The 16,920-nt window shown below is 36.9% G+C and overlaps 3 protein-coding genes across 3 annotated transcripts; all 3 read left to right on the forward strand.

The window, feature by feature from the left end:
* The first annotated feature begins 2,490 nt into the window (after positions 1-2,490).
* Positions 2,491-4,313, forward strand: LOC107739225 (complement component C1q receptor-like). The gene has a single exon (XM_016551249.1). The coding sequence runs from the start codon at positions 2,646-2,648 to the stop codon at positions 4,302-4,304; it is 1,659 nt and encodes a 552-aa protein (XP_016406735.1). The 5' UTR covers positions 2,491-2,645; the 3' UTR covers positions 4,305-4,313.
* Positions 4,314-5,469: 1,156 nt separating this feature from the next.
* LOC107739226 (multiple epidermal growth factor-like domains protein 6) lies at positions 5,470-6,650 on the forward strand. The gene has a single exon (XM_016551250.1). The coding sequence runs from the start codon at positions 5,479-5,481 to the stop codon at positions 6,499-6,501; it is 1,023 nt and encodes a 340-aa protein (XP_016406736.1). The 5' UTR covers positions 5,470-5,478; the 3' UTR covers positions 6,502-6,650.
* Positions 6,651-8,751: 2,101 nt separating this feature from the next.
* On the forward strand, positions 8,752-16,074 carry LOC107739251 (sushi domain-containing protein 4). The gene is made up of 8 exons (XM_016551284.1): positions 8,752-9,191; positions 11,518-11,721; positions 12,526-12,699; positions 12,836-13,024; positions 13,476-13,667; positions 14,665-14,809; positions 15,200-15,585; positions 15,700-16,074. The coding sequence occupies exons 1-8, from the start codon at positions 9,065-9,067 to the stop codon at positions 15,735-15,737; spliced, it is 1,455 nt and encodes a 484-aa protein (XP_016406770.1). The 5' UTR covers positions 8,752-9,064; the 3' UTR covers positions 15,738-16,074.
* Positions 16,075-16,920: the final 846 nt, after the last annotated feature.

Raw genomic sequence — 16,920 nt, forward strand, 5'->3', positions numbered from 1 at the left:
TCAAACTAATTTTAATATTACACAAAAATAACCAGACTAAATACAAAATGCAGTTTTAAAATAATGATTTCATAAGGGAAAAAAAGCTGTACAAACCTGCCTGGTCCTACATGAAAAAGTAATTGCCCCCCCAAATCTAATAACTGGATGTGCCACCCTTTGCAGCAACAACTGCAATCAAGCATTTGCGATAACTGGCAATGAGTCTTTCACGTCGCTGTGGAGGAATTTTGGCCCACTCTTCTTTGCAGAATTGTTTTCATTCAGCCACATTGGAGGGTTTTCGAGCATGAATGGACCGTTTAAGGTCATGCCACAGCATCTCAATCGGATTTAAGTCCGCACTATGACTTGGCCACTCCAAAACCTTCATTCTTGAGCCGTTCAGAGGTGGACTTGCTGGTGTGTTTGGGATCATTGTCCTGCTGCAGAACCCAAGTTCGCTTCAGCTTATGGTCACGAACAGATGGCCAGACATTCTCCTTCAGGATTTTTTGGTAAACAGCAGAATTCATGGTTCCAGGTCAGCAATGGCTTTTGCCTTGGAACTCTCGCATGGATGCCGTTTTTGCCCAGTCTCTTTCTTATTGCTGAATTATGAAAACTGACCTTAATTGAGGCGAGTGAGGCCTGCAGTTCTTTAGATGTGCCACTCCTGGGAAGGTTCACCACTGTTCCAAGTTTTCTCCATTTGTGGATAATGGCTCGGACCGTGGTTTGCTGGAGTTCCAAAGTTTTAGAAATGGCTTTAACTAGCTCAACTATTTTGTTTCTCATCTGTTCTTGAATTTCTGCGGCATGATGTGTTGCTCTTTAAACATGCTTCACTTTGTCAGACAGCTTCTATTCAAGTGATTCCTTGATTCAACAGGTCTGGCAGTAATCAGGCCTGGGTGTGGCTAGTGAAATTTTACTCAGCTTTCTAAAATAATGTGGTTAATCACAGTTCTTTCATGATTCAACAGGAGGGGGCAATAAATTTTTCACATAGGGCCAGGTAGGTTTGAACAGCTTTTTTCCCTTAATAAATGAAATTATCATTTAAAAACTGCATTTTGTATTTACTTGCATTATCTTTGTGTAATATTTAAATTAGTTTGATGATCTGAATCTTTTAAGTGTGACAAATATGCAAAAAATTTAAAAAACAGGAAGGGGGCAATAAACTTTTCACGGTACTGTGTGTGTGTGTATATATGTACATGTATATATATATATATATATATGTGTGTGTATATATATATATATATATTTATACATATATAGGCCTATACCTTATCTGTCATCACAGTTTAATATATGCTTATATGTTTATATTCAACATATTCAACAGTAAAGACAATGTTAGGAAAGAGCACAATTCCCAGTGACTAAGAAAAAATAAGAGACTTCTATCGCACTGACACTGGGTGTAAAGGGCCCACCGGAAGGGTGTCATCTTAGGTCATTTCCTGCCATTCAAATTCAAACACAGGCGCTGTCCTGCTCAACACAAACACAGGATGTGATCCTTAGCTAGATTTATCAGAAACAGGCAGGCAACAGACACAATGGCAAGACATGTTCTATATTAGTTTCTGTATAAAATAAAGGGGAAAAAACATAACTAACTTTTGTGGCCAAGTAGTCTGTCTTCAGTCTCTGTTTAGGGCTACTTGTCACTAGGGCTGTAAATACTAACAATGGTTGTATATGTTGGTTTCAAACATTTAGTTCATATTTTTGTATGTTATCCTATTACATTTTTGGTATTTCACAAGTCATTTTGTTTCACATTAGTTTCATTTCTAGATGTTTCTTTAATGTCTTTGGTATACATATTGTTATATGAGATCAGTAAATTAATTCATCACAAAATATACTGTATGCAATAGAAATAGATTAACAATATCATTACAACATTATTCACAGCAATTGTTCCCTCTATATGTCATAACTTTAATTTGTGAATCATAATTCATTCAAATACATGCTTTTCTTCATGTTTCATCTCTCCTGGTTTTGTCAGATTCAAAATTATCCTTATTATTGTTTAATCTATTTAGAATGCTATTAACAAAAGACCATCAATATTTCTTTGTTAAAGATTGATACTTGCCAGCTCTCTAATAGGTTAGACTGGACACTTATACAACCTTTTAATAATGTATCTCTGTAGTCTATATTATACAGTAGGTCAACTCTCATTGTTAATATGGTGTGAATATGATTCTTCATCATAAACCTTAGCATTGTGAAACTTGAGTAGCTTAAGCTGAACTACTAAAAGTATCAGTCTGCTCTATAAAATATACTTCTTATTATCCTAAATCAGATGCTCAGTGTACATCTAAAACTGTACTGGTGTGTGGTGTCACGTCGTGAGCAGCCATAGGCTGAAACATCTGGGGAAGTAGTCAAAACAATAAGCAGCCTGGGTAGTTGTTTTTTGTTGGCGGCAGGATGTCGCTCTGAGAAGAGACAAATGAAGCCTGCTGCTTAAAAATGATTTCCTTTGGAAGTTATTCACTAAACAGGATGCATCAGTTTCAGTCCTGTTCTGATACTTGAAAGGCCTACGAACAATTTCTTCTCCATTCTCTGAGATGAACTGAATATTTTCTCCTCAAAGCGAGTAGTATTTTATTATTAATGATACTGACGGGATGATGCGCGTACTGTTTCTGATGTTGTCCTGTTTTGTCGCTGGCCGGACCGATGGAGTGAGCACAACGTGCACAGCTGAGGCTTGCCTTACGTTGCATTTGGAGGAGAAACGTTTTGAAAAAGCTTCAGAAGACTGTATCAATAATGGCGGCAAATTGGTTACTATGAGAAATGAAAATGAACTTCAGAGCATCAAATCGGCTCTTTTAGCAGCAGAGAAATTCAACATCCTTAACTCTAAACTTTGGATCGGACTTGTGTTGCAGAAAAGACACTGCACCGATTTCACTGAGGAGTTACACGGCTTCAGATGGACTTCAGAGCCGAGAGATTCCAAATATTCCAACTGGAAAAAGAAACCTTTGAGCACATGCACGGAAAAAAGGTGTGTGTCGATTTCACTGGCAGACGGTCTCAAGTGGTCAGATGGCTCATGTAGAGACAGCGCATTTTATATGTGTAAATTTCTCTTCAAAGGCATGTGCAAACCAATAGTGTTGGAGAAACAAGGTGATGTCAAATACAACGTCCCATTCTTATTTAAACCGCTAAGTCCAAATGAAAGGTTAGCGATGTTTCCACATGGGACATTGGCTGAAATACAGTGCGGCGGGTCGGAAGATGCAGAATCGTTTGTCACAGTTTGTGACGACAATAACGGTCTTTTTGGCTGGACAAATTTAGAGAGTCTTTGCGCACGAAATAAACGCTGCAAAAACGGAGGCTGTGATCACCTATGTTTTGAGACTGCAGGAGCAGGTGTTAGTTGTGAATGTCATGAAGGTTATTACCTGATGGATGATAAAGTGAGTTGTGCTCTCAGAAATAACTGCGAAAACTCACCTTGCGAATCAAAGTGTGTACCGACTGCCAGTGGCTTTTCATGCGCATGCGCGGAGGGATTTCATTTGGCTGAAGACAGCGTCAGTTGCGTTGATATCGATGAATGTCAGCAACGTACCTGCAGTGAACACAGGTGTCACAACACGCCGGGAAGCTATTTTTGTGAGTGTAATCCCGGCTTCAGGCTTGTCGCTGGCAAATGTGAAGACGTGGACGAATGCACCGAACTCAGATGTCAACAGGGCTGTCTCAATTCACAGGGTTCATTCTCTTGTTACTGCCACGCAGGTTACAGTTCATCATTAAACGATAGCGGGATATGTGTAGATATCGATGAATGTATCAGTAGACCCTGTGAAGACATCTGCTTCAATACCTTGGGCAGTTTTAAATGTTCCTGTAGGGAAAACTTAATTGTGGCTAAAAATGGCATCAGCTGCGTCCCGGATCCCACAGATAAACCACAAAGCACTCCATCTTCAGATCATAGAGAAGCATTCATCACTAAACTGAATCAGTTACCTGTCACTTTTGGACCGACAACAGTCTACCCCCCTCCACTTACAAACGCAAAAACGGACTCTAGTAAACGCAAAGAAAGTTTTCTCGGAAGTTCTTGGATTTTGGTGTGTGTCGTAGGTTCGGTTATCCCATTGACTGTGATCATTGTGGTAATGTCAGTCTTTGTCGTCTACCGATGGAAACGGTCAAGTAAAGCCGCTTTAAAAAATGCCACTGCTGACAACTACTGCTGGGTTTCATCTGGATTGGACAAAGAGCAGGGGAAAAAATGCAACATTCAACTGAATGATTAAATGAAGCCCAGATATGAATGCTCATTTTCTGTCAGCATCAAATTCAAACGTTAATTTACTCTAATGCTGTGTTTTCCCGTTGCCTACACGTCTTTTTTCTGTAAATGTTCGACAAATTAGTGAAAATAATAAAACCACACTTGGATACTAAGTTTAATAGAAGTTGTAGGCTATATGTATTTATGTTGTCGTTTTTGACCATTTACCATTTCTGTCTTGTACCTGTTTGCTATTAAATTAATTGCTTTGTTTCATAATTATTTTGCTGATAATATCAAGATGGGCCCATGTCACATATTGTCAGAAAAGGGCAACGTTTGTATAGTAAACTTTGTATTTCTTTCTGGTAATGGAATAATGGTGGAATGTTACAGTCTGTAGAATGCAAGGTACATAGAAATAAACTTTTTTTTTTTTAATGAACCTTTTCTGAGATATATGCCTATTCATTGGAGTAAATTGTGACAATATAGCCCACTCTCCCCCTTTAAATGAAATGACACAGCTGTAGACCTGTTCACAAACTTCACTAAACGTAATCTTATATTTAAGTTTGTTTTTTTCTTCTTTTTGATTCACGATGTAGGCTACTATTGTTGTAAAAATAAAAATAAAAACCTCTGTACATTTTGGTAGAATAAATAAAGCTTCATTGAAGTTTGTGTCGATCTAAAGATTTGTTGAAGCAGAGTTTTTAACCCTAATCAAACCCACCTGCATGTAACCTAATAATCAACTAATCATAAAAACCTTGATTAGCTGGTTCTGATGTGTTTAATTAGGGTTGAAACTAAACTCACTGGGTCGTGGCTGCTCGTTCAGCAAAGGAATTGAATAAGCTTTTAATGTGCTTGAATGAATGAGTGAAGAAAGAATGAATGATTGACAGTGAACGTTAAACTCTTGGGACCACAACCATTTGAAATAGCTACTATTCATGAGTCATTTTCGTCAAGATCATGCATTTCAGAGAGCGGGCAGTGCGTGCATTGCATTTATCAGAACAAACTGACAAGTCACTCTGGGGTATTTCTTGGCTCCCTCAGGCGGGGTTTCCTTTCTATGTTTACCTTTATCTCCGGAATGGGGTTTCAAAAGGTAGAAATATTTAAAGCTTTGAACACATCCTCATGCAGCTTAAGTTGCTGTAGCTACCCCTTGAAATCAAAATAGGATGGATTATCATAACCATACGATTTTGTTCATCGTGATCATTTCGTCGTGCGCTGGAACGGTATATAGCTGTGCTTGTTCAAGAAATCTAAAACACTGTGCAAACATTTACCAAATGCCTGTGGACTTTCAAACGGCTCAACAGAATTGCAGAGAACGGGGTGGTCAGTTATTTATCCAGTCGAATGCATCAGATGAAGTTGTCGGCTATCTCCTTAATAACCTGATCGGACACTTTTGGACCGGACTCTATCTCCCAAGCGACAAGTGTTTAAGAAATACGAGCACGTTCCGCGAAGGAGAACGGATCACGGAATTCACCAACTTGGAGACCGAAGAAACGTGCGTCCCACTCTGCGTGTCTGTCTCCAGCGACGGAATGCGGATGCCGAGACCATGCACGGACAAACTGGATGGATTTTTGTGCGAGGACTCTCAAGGGGATCTTTGCAAAGGAAATGCGGTCGTTCTGGATAATGCGCAGTGTATGTTTGCACCCTGTGAACATAAATGTACTCCTTTGGAAACCGGATATAGGTGTTCGTGTATGGAACGATTCCGTCCAAATGCACGAGATCCACGCCGCTGTGATTTCTATTGCGCAACGAGAGTTTGTGAAGCGTTATGTTTGAGAGGGACCCCCTCTCAAACGGCGTGTTGGTGCCCGGCTGGTTTTGTTAGAAACGACCAAACCTGCGAAGATATTGATGAATGTGAATCAAATCACGGCTGCGCACACTTGTGCCTAAATAAGATAGGAACTTATAGATGTGCTTGCTACGAGCCGTTCATCCTCGTTAATGGAACTGAATGCACTCTTGCTCCTATTCTATATGATGGTCAAGTATTCACAACACCGTCAAGAGGGGCACTGTCGACCCCAGGAGAGTATGCTGGGCTGATAATATTCCTAGTAGTGGCTGTTTTTGCTCTATTAGTACTTGTGCGTTATTTGCGCGGACGTAAAGCAACTGTACAGGAATGCAATCCACCAGAAGAGTTTCAAGAAAGTGTATCTAAGTAAATAATAACTGCTACATAAGTTTTCTTTAAATAGCTGGTGGTAATGTCTCTGTGTGTACATCAATATGTTTGTGACTGTATAGCCTACATTCTATGAAGAATTACACTTGTTTTTTTTAGTAAGGTGTGTTTTTTTTTATTGTTTATATACGGCATTTATTATGAAGCATGCTGGGCTGTGTTTTCACTTATTTATCTTTTTGTATTGTCTATGGGATACCTTATGTGTGTATTGAGTTTGTTATATGATGCTACTACCCTACTTTAATTGCCCATTGTGGATTTAATAAAGTTAACTTAACTTGTTGGAATGACTGTAAATATCTTAATTTGTCTCTATAGCTAAAACTGAAATGTTATGTTAAAATTGAAAACTGATCTGGCAGTAGTGCTCATTATTGTCATTTTCTGTGCAGGATGTTATGGCGGTACTTTTTTTTTTTTGTGCAAAAAAATAAAACCCCGCACACTTCAGCCTAAATTTCTTCCTCCTCCTTTCGTTCTGTTATCCTTCCTATTTTTTTCTTTAGGTTTAATTCCTTGATATCTGACAAGATTTTTCCAACTGAATAACTGCATATACTCAGTGGTGTAGCTTTGTTTAACTAATTTGTTCTGGAGTACATTACCAAGTAACTATTTATTGAATTTTACAGACAATATACTTGAATGGATGAGATAAAAACATCTTTGACATGTTAAAAATATCTTTGCTAACAGCTGTTTTATATTGTTATAGTATGTGCTCTAAATAAATGAGATGTATTTTTTTATGGGAAATTTTCCGTGCAAACCTTGAAGGTTGATCTGCTGCAAAACAATTATTTTTGGTGCCATTAGTACAGTTAGATAACTGTCAACAGCCTTAATGACGTTTACAACTAAACACTGAATGCTTTTTAGTTGTGTGATATATATATATATATATATATATCTAATTCACTAATAGCTTAAATAATCACAGTTCATGTTTGTCAATGGTCCATTCTGTTTCAATGGTTAACTATCAGATGATTTGTCTGTTAATAGCCAGATGAAACTGCACCATGAAAGGAATAGGTGTATATACTTGTGTAAAAATAATAAATAAAAAAAGAAACTTCCCCTTTTCAGCATATTGCATTTTGAAGTTCATTTTGTAAAATCCAAATAAGCTTTACATATTTTTATTGGAAAGAGTTTAAAATATGTTTTTCACTTTTGTTCAGTCAACCATGCACATGCACCTGTGGAACAGTCCTTAGGCGGCAAGTCACAGACAGATATAATAACTTAGAACATTAAAGAGACCTTTCTACTACCTCTAAAAAAAACAGAAGAGATGCCCAGGGTTTCTGATTAACTTCATGAACATGCCATATCCCTGCTGCAGGCCTGCAGATGTGGCCAGAGCAACAAAACTGCAATGTCTGTAATGTAAGCGGCCTCAGACTGTGCTACAGGAATTAGAGTTAAACTCTGCAGGAAAGTGGATCTCGTGGTCCAGATTTGAGGATCCCTGTCTTACAGCAAGAAGTGGCAAATCTGGTTCAGTCCACGAGGATGAGATGCACTGTATAGGCTACTGTACTTTAAGCAGCTGGTGGACAAGCTTACTGCAACTTTTAATGTTGACTGCTCCATTGTGTAGGGACAAAACGTTCTCAATTGTTGTTTCAATTGTATATTTTCATACAAATATTTACATTTGAAATTTTGATAGGAAAATGTGGAAGTCAGAGTTATGTGTTGTTATGCCTGCTTTGGCAGTTACTCTTTCATATTATTTATTATTATTATATACCTTTTGTGTTGTTGTGCTTGCTTTTGGCAGTTACTTATCTGTCTAAAAACGTTGTTTCCCTGTTACTCATAATACTTTAGTACATTAGTACTTTGACCTGTATAATAATTCATCTACACATCACGAGATAGCCAACATACAGCACCACAGGCAGGATAATATTGCTTTTAATACTTTCCAGTTTCCAGCGAAGAACGGATCTACAACCGAAGTACGCTATTATTCCATTTATTGTCAAGATCAGCTCGACTATCTTCTAAGGAAGAGAGAGAGAGAGAGACGCCGGCAGAACTGATTTTCAATGTACGGCATCACTGGGTAGGTTTAAGAAGAAATCATGTGTGTGTGTGTGTAGAAAACAGCGAGCATTATTTTTAAAACAGCAGCATAGCGTCAGTGGACCATGGTTTTCAACGGGGAAAGGTAGACCAGTGACGCGTATGACGCAATTTTCTTCATCATCTTGATCCTCTTACATTTAGACAGCATCGTTATGTTGCGCGAGCCCTATTCTGATCTGCCGAAGACATTTGAATAATGCATAATAATGCGTGCTGGATATGCGATACACGCGTTCCCGAAAATACTATTTTGGTATTTAGGAACTGATATGGGGATTTACTGGTCATCATGTTCTGCGCGTCTGCGAAGAGATTCTGCAGGACTGAAAATCCATGATGCAATCCCAATAGATTTAATATTTTCACGTTTTACCTAGCTTTTTGTCGTTGTCATCATCATTTCAGAGCATTGTAACCCGATGAATTTGATTCAGTGAAAGATGTTTCATCATGGTGATAAAGAAGGCAAGAAATCTGCGTTTGGACATCCTGTCTACGGCCAGATTGTTCTCTCGATTATCCTCCTCCCTCCTTTTCTGGTCACCGCCTTCCCGGTTAACACAGTAGGTAAGATATCTGCATAAAAACTGCAATTATATAATTTATACGAATATGCGGGGCTTAATTCCTTTGTGGTTGCACGCTGAAATTGGCTGAAGAACCTGGCCCATCATCTTCATTAGAGGTTCTGTTCTGTTATGCCATAACAGTTGCTCCATGACATGACAATGCTGCTTTACAGCTGCATGTTGTAGGCTATATAGAATAACCTTTGGTCATGGCTAAGCAGAACATTCAAAACAAGCAAGAACCACACTCATAAAATTCCAGACATCATCTACTATAGGCCCTAAACACCTCCAGTCTATAACAACATTTTATAAAGGTGACATTTATGTAACATTGAGTAAAACCAACATCTCAGCAGAAAAGTGTTTTGACGTATAATGAAAATGCCATATTGAGTGTGATGTTGGAGACAGCAAAGTGTTTTGAAAAACGTTGAATGAAAATGCCATATTGAGTGTGATGTTGGAGAGACTACAGGGAGTGTTGTAACACGGGCTGAGTTGTAACAGTTTCACCCAACAAAAAATGAGCTCCGGGTGACATCACTATCATGCGCTCACCACCCTCCTGAGGTGATAGTAGTTGCAAGACTGTATGTAAAAATAGAAAGAATAATAATAAAACATTTTAAAGAAAATATAACAATTAGAAGAAAGAAAGAAAGAACAAAATTTCCATCTGGATTATTATTTGGTGATCATAATACATGTTAAGTTACTGAACTGGTATCCTGGCAGAATCGCCATGACTGACCAGACAGGGAGTGTTGTAACATGTTAAGTTACTGAACTGGTATCCTGGCAGAATCGCCATGACTGACCAGACAGGGAGTGTTGTAACTTTGTTTTTTTATACCTTTAGAAGTTCATTAATAATAATAATAATAATAATAATAACAACAATAATAAATATGTTCTGTATTTTTCGCATTTGTTCACATTTTTCCTGTATTTTTACCATTTTAATTAAATGCTTAAAAATAAATAATAATAATAATATTATTTATTATAATAAATAATAAATTGAGGATGATGGGTGGCCTTATAATTATTTTGAACAAGTAGTTTTTTAAATGCTTCAGAAATATGTATCAAATGGGTTAAAGATGAAAAGGGGTTTTCAAGCATCAAAACTAAAGCTTAATACAGCTTTTTTTTTTTTTTTTTTCAGGCTGAAAAGCATAAAATGTATTTAATATTTATCAAACATAAAAAAAAAAAACCTTTTTTTAAGAGGCACTGTCCTTCAAACCACTAGGTTTTACCCATTTGTCAAGAAGTTTTTAATCATTTATAATAAAGAAAAATATATATAAAAATAGTTTGATCACTTATTTTAAGTACAGATCAGAAACTACATAAATATCTGTTATGCTGAATTACAATGGAAAATTATTTGACTCATATTTAGAAATTTTATTTTTACAAATGTTAACATTTAAAGGCAGAGTAAGTGATTTCTGGTAGCCAATGTTGATATTTGAAATCACCAAAACAAACACGCCCCTACCCCAAAAGGGTCTTGCCCCTATTTTGATAGCTCCGCCCCACATACATGTACGCAACCCAGGCAACGATTAGTTCTGTGAAACAAAGCAAAACCAATGTTACAACGTGTCTACGGACGTGTGCGGTGCGGCGCAACAAATCCCCGACAGAAAACTGCTGGCGGGTTCTATTTATGACGTGCTGACACAAATTTCAAATGGTTTAAATGGTCGTTTGATCGCATCCAGTGTAGGCAGACTTTAGCTGTTGTAGACACGATGTTACTCACCTATTGAGAAGAAACAAAGCAACCTCGGCGTCCGATCGCAGGCCTCCGCTCCTTGAGTTCTCTCCAGCGCTGGAAAGCTGATCCGATATTTACACGGGTCCTACTTCTTGCCTTATCGTTCCGCAGACGTTTTCCTCTTTTGTTTTTTATCCGCCATCTCTATCTTTCTGTCGCTCGGCTCGGCTAATGTCCGTCCCATGCACTGAACGCGCTCTCCTCTACATCACGAGTAGACACGCCCCTTATTGCTGATTGGCTACAAGTTTGTTTTGCGATTCGGCCCGAATCAGTTTTCTAAAGTGTTTTTGAAAAATCACTTACTCTGCCTTTAAGTAGACATTTTGCTTGCATTTAATATACTGCCTATGTTTATAAAATCACTTGTAAATTCTATTTAATGCAGTCACCAAAATGGGATGTCAAATTAAAGTTTTGAGAGACATTGAACAAAGAACTACCAAGTTACAGATACCGAGATATTAAACATTGATACTGACACAACCTTTGCTTTAAATGCATGATTTGGTTCTTCCCTGTGTACTTTCAGTGGAGCAGTTCTGCAAGGATCCTGGTGTTCCTGAGCACGGAATCAGAACTCCAAGCAGCGGTGTGTTCTTTGAAAACTCGGTTGCCAGGTTCTCTTGTGTGGATGGTTATAGCTTAAAGGGGCCAGCCAAGATTATCTGCACGCGCTTCCATAATGGATCGGCAGGCTGGAAACCAAGCCTTAAACCAGTGTGCCTTTCGGAAGGTGAGGCTACTCCATCTTAACCTTTTAATTGTCAGCGTCCTGTTAGCGTTAAATGGTACTTTAAATCCTTTTAGCAGGCTCCTCCCCCTAGTAGATGGTGTCAAGTGTCATATTACCAAATTTACTACAATATTTTATCATCAAAACATTTTCTAATCTTTTTCAAAACGTATATTGTTGGAAAGGTCTGAGTCTCAAGGTTCCATATTTGGTGCTTATTTTGTGATAAAAACAATAATGAGAGAGAAATGTATAAATTTGTGACAGAAAGAACTGCATCAAAAAAAAAAATCAATGAAGTTTGGGTGTCACCCTGTGGCTATTTTTGCTATAACGCCTAAACATTATCAGGAACCTCAGTTTTTGTGATGTCAACTTCAAATTTGGAATATAACTTGTTTAGACACATGGCTTTGATTTTATAGCAATTTTAGATTCCAAAATATTTGGTAAAATATTTATTTTAAATAAAATAAAAAACGTATAGTACTTTTTTTACAGTAAACTTAAACTTCTATAACTTTTTTACACTTATTTTTTTTAAATGTTTCTCTTCAGCAATAATCTGCTGATTGTCTTCTTTAAAAGGAGATTAAAGGCAGGGTATGTGATTTTTCAAAAACACTTTAGAAAACGGTCTGTAAGCTTAGGTCTTCCAAAGCATTCATGAACTACAACAATTTAAGTTTGGATGCATTTTCACAGTTAAGAGGTTAAATATTTAAATTCTTTAACTCTTTAATAATTAACTAATTGTATGACAGTGTCACAGCATTTTTTATGTAGCTGCTCTATCTTTCAAAGATTGTCTTCCTCCATTCATCGAGGATGCTGATGTCACAAATAAGACGTACAGGCCTGGTGACAGCCTCATTATTAGCTGTCATGAGGGATTTCAGATCCGATACCCTGACACAGAAACTATGGAATCAGTCTGCCAGGCAGATGGGACATGGGATAATCAGCCAACCTGTCAAGGTTTGATGCAAGCCATTTTTTGCCAATTATTCAAAACAAATCTACTGTGTAACTGACTGTAATTCAATAAACACCACACTCTTGAAGATAGTTTAGATCTGGAAAGGGTTTCATGCACTGTCCTCTGTCTCCACAGGCTGCCTCCGGCCGCTGATACCTCCACACAGTTACATGAACATCTCAGAAACAGAGTTCTCTGTGCCTGTTGGGACTGTGGTCCACTACCAGTGTTTTCCTGGATACAAGTTGGAGGGACCTGAACTTCTGGAATGCATGTATAACCTCATCTGGTCGAACACGCCACCCCAGTGCCTTGATGTTGAGGGTGAATAGAAGTATAATTTAGCAGCTTTAAGTTGAAAAATTAACAGATATGTTCAAAAGACGACATAATTTTGTAATTATAATATTTTATTTAGTTTAATGTCGTCTATCTATAATTTTATCTTTTATAGATTCATTTTATAATTACAAATCTTTTTAGAACTATAATCTTTTATGATTGCACCCTGAAAACTACTTGTAGCTTATGGTTTATAGTTTATAGACTTTAGTTTTCTCTTAATGAAAGACACGTAAAAAATCTAAATCTTTATGTAAACATTTGAAATCTACTTATAAAATCTGCAATAATGTAAACAGAATATTAAGTAATTATGTTATTTAGGAATGCGTAAACAAATACAGGGATAAATATTCAAATGTGGTCTGGGACTCAGGAAGAGGAAATGAGTAATCTGATTAAGATGTCTTTTTCTGTGTCTGATGTTTTACAGCATGCTCTTTACCCCCGATGATAGAACATGGAGATTACATGTGCCACCCACAGCCATGTGACCGCTACATTCATGGGACGGTCGTAGAATACTACTGTTATCCCGGCTACTCTTTAGCGAATGACTACAAGTACATCACCTGCCAGTATGGACAATGGTTTCCACAAATGCAGTTTTACTGCATCAAAGATGGTAAATTAGCCTGCATTCATTTCAGTAAAAGATTACAAACAATTTTATTTGGTCAATCATAATCAGATGAACCTTGCACATTAGCGCAAGGAATGTGCAATGAGAAATAATAATAATCATTTTTAATAATGTCGTTAGTTTTGAAATTGATACCCCAGTTGAATATGCATATACTATTTCATTTTATAAATAATATATATGAATTAATGTTATTTTCTGGTATCATATAATGAACCTATAAAAATTGACCTATTTACTGACCTTATTTAGTTTTTTGCACACTCATGGTCTCTCTCTCTCTCTCTCTCTCTCTCTCTCTATTTATATTTATATATATATATATACTGTATATATATATAAATATATATATATACATACATACATACATACACACACACAATTAAATCGATTGTTTTGAACATTATTTCAGAATATTTATATTTCAAATAGATAAATTATATTCTCTTAAACTTTATGTTAATCAAAAATCCTGAAAACAATGCATCACAAAAATATTCAACTGTTTTTAGCATTGATAATAATGTTTCCTGAGCACCAAATCAGTATATTAGAATGATTTCTAAAGGATCAAGTGACACTGAAGACTGGAGTAATGGCTGATGAAAATTCAGCTTTGCATCACAGAAATATATTACATTATAACATATAATAAAATAGAAAATCGTTTTTTTTATTTGTAATAATATTTCACAGTATTACTATTTCTACTTTTTTGATTAAATAAATGTAGCCTTGTTGAACATAAAAGACTTTCAAAAACATTGAAAACTCTTAAAAATCTTCTATATACATTTTTATTTTTTATGTATATTATATATGAATATACTTTTTGTCTGAAAATGTTGGGGTCAGTAAGATAAATGTATAAAATAATTTGATTCCTTCGCATTAAAACAGTTAAGATTCATATCTCCTATCCTAAACAGAATGTTAAACTTGGCTGTACAAGTTAACAAGCAGAGCTTTATTCCCATAGAGACAACATGGCCTGGTTTTCAAGACTCTCTACTAACCACATGGAAAGTAGTGGCTTGTACAGCCACTAGTGTGCTGCTAGCTCTGCTCTTGGTGATCACAGGCAAGATGTTCCACTTCAAATGCAAATCCCAGCAAAGTCCAAGGTACGGCTGACATTATAATCATACAGTGTAGTCTGCTCTACTCTTAACTTACTCATTAAAACAAATGGTAACACTTTATTTCGATAGTCCACTTTAGACATTCTATTAACAGTAAGTAACTTTGCAACTACATGTCAACTAGCAGTTAGTAGAGTATTAGTAGACTGTCTGCTTAATATCTTCTAACACTTTCTTTGTCAACTTATTCTACTAACCCTAAACCTACCCTAACAGTCTACTCTGAGAGTTAGTAGACATGTAGTTACAAATTAATGAGAACTAGTTGACATGTAGTTGACATGTAGTTACAAAGTTACTTATAGTTAATAGAATGTCTAAAGTGGACTATCGAAATAAAGTGTAACCAAACAAATTTCTTGCTTTTTTCAGTGAAGAGCAAGATGAAAGCCGAGATCCTAACATCTTGGTTGTAGATGGTGTTGCTGTACCACTTCCCTCTTATGAAGAGGCTGTTAGTGGTACCTACTGTCAGCCCCCAAACGATCTGCCCCCTGCTGGTCTGGGGAGCTCACAGCATTCAGAAGAACAAAACCCACCTTCATATCCCGGGCATACAGGGAGTCATAATGGTGTGCCCTTGGACACTGGTGAGGCTGAGACCTGTGATAGCATCTCGGACACATCAGAATGTCTTCAAGGCATACAGCCATCTTCTTCCCATGCTGGTGGACTCAATAACATGTCTGAGAGAACCAATGCCATCACCTCTATGGAGGAGACCGCCTCCACAAGCCCCAGCATAGACATTGCAGATGGTAAGGCTGTAGGCTGCTGCCACCTAGTGGTAGAAACGCACACTGTTTTATAATATTATTTGTAACATATTTGAATTCAGAGACACTTACCAATGTATTGCTTTGAATTTCCAGAAATTCCTCTCGTGGAGGATGGTGAAGCGGACTGCTGATTGATTACCTTTAACTGAAAATGGGACACTTGAGATTGTTTCACTCCACTGTTGGTTATTTCATTGTTCATTTCTGATTTTGTTGAACAACATGGCACAGGCCAAATTACTGCTCATAAGGAATTATTGCACACTTATATTTAATGAAGAGCACACCAGGGAAGGATAGGCAATAAAAAAATAATAATCAAAAACTAAATAAATTACCATTTCCTGCTCATGAAGGAACTATGCAGTAGACCATAGCATATTGTTAATTTAACTTTCCCACAATACATAGCATCTAAGTACTATCAATTATTTTTCTTGTGACTTTCACTTGGCAACCGTGCTGCATTCTGGCCAGCTTTCAAATGGTATGGACTGTAACAATTATGAATATTTCTTAAATAAATAATGTTAACTTTACATTTGAGTTTATTTTGATTGAAGTTCAGTGCATTCATCCAGGTGAACCTTGGATGAAACTAGGTACAAGCCAAAGGCAGGTGCACTGCATACATTATGACAAGCTGACAACATTTGGACTATATTGGTTAATAACTCACATATAAGCTAATTTACTTTTAACAGACCACAAATATAGCTGAGAGCACAGCTCTAACAAGATGTCTTTTTGAAGTGATTTGGGAAAGAAAAAACACTGCTAACATGGGCAGATAAAAGTAACATTTACATTTACATTTCTTAGAGGCAGATTAAATACGGAATGAGAAGTCTCTTTAGGTGCAGCAGCACATTACACTCTTTCCAGTTCATGTGGCTGGATCGCTGCATATGGATAGATTATATGAGGAATGTCATAAACCGAAAGCTATCTTTCAATGTGCCTGTCATTGAAGAGCAACAGATGGCTTATGCATGCGTGATACAGACTTTCTTCTAAAGACATTAGCCTACACAATAACATTGTGCAGCTTTGAAAGTTAGCCAACTAAGCAAGCAAGAATTTGAATAGCTATCTGTTAAAAAAAAAACACTATGCTTCTAATGTTAAAGGTCAAGATGGTGAAATGATAGTAAATAAATATTTCGTTTAACGGCCAATAACTATAATAGTCATTTATAATTATTGGCCATTAAACAGATTCACTGCTAACATGGGCAGATAAAAGTAACATTTACATTTACATTTCTTAGAGGCAGATGAAATACGGAATGAGAAGTCTCTTTAGGTGCAGCA

Source organism: Sinocyclocheilus rhinocerous, unplaced genomic scaffold, assembly GCF_001515625.1.
Source record: "Sinocyclocheilus rhinocerous isolate Xijiao unplaced genomic scaffold, SAMN03320098_v1.1 scaffold495, whole genome shotgun sequence".
NCBI classification, from domain to species: domain Eukaryota; kingdom Metazoa; phylum Chordata; class Actinopteri; order Cypriniformes; family Cyprinidae; genus Sinocyclocheilus; species Sinocyclocheilus rhinocerous.

Coding starts and splice junctions, on each gene's coding strand:
- LOC107739225 (XM_016551249.1), top strand. CDS start 2,646: ATGATGCGCGTACTGTTTCTGATGTTGTCCTGTTTTGTCGCTGGCCGG.
- LOC107739226 (XM_016551250.1), top strand. CDS start 5,479: ATGGATTATCATAACCATACGATTTTGTTCATCGTGATCATTTCGTCG.
- LOC107739251 (XM_016551284.1), top strand. CDS start 9,065: ATGTTTCATCATGGTGATAAAGAAGGCAAGAAATCTGCGTTTGGACAT. Junction 12,700..12,835: donor TAATCAGCCAACCTGTCAAG/GTTTGATGCAAG, acceptor CTGTCTCCACAG/GCTGCCTCCGGCCGCTGATA. Junction 14,810..15,199: donor AAATCCCAGCAAAGTCCAAG/GTACGGCTGACA, acceptor TGCTTTTTTCAG/TGAAGAGCAAGATGAAAGCC.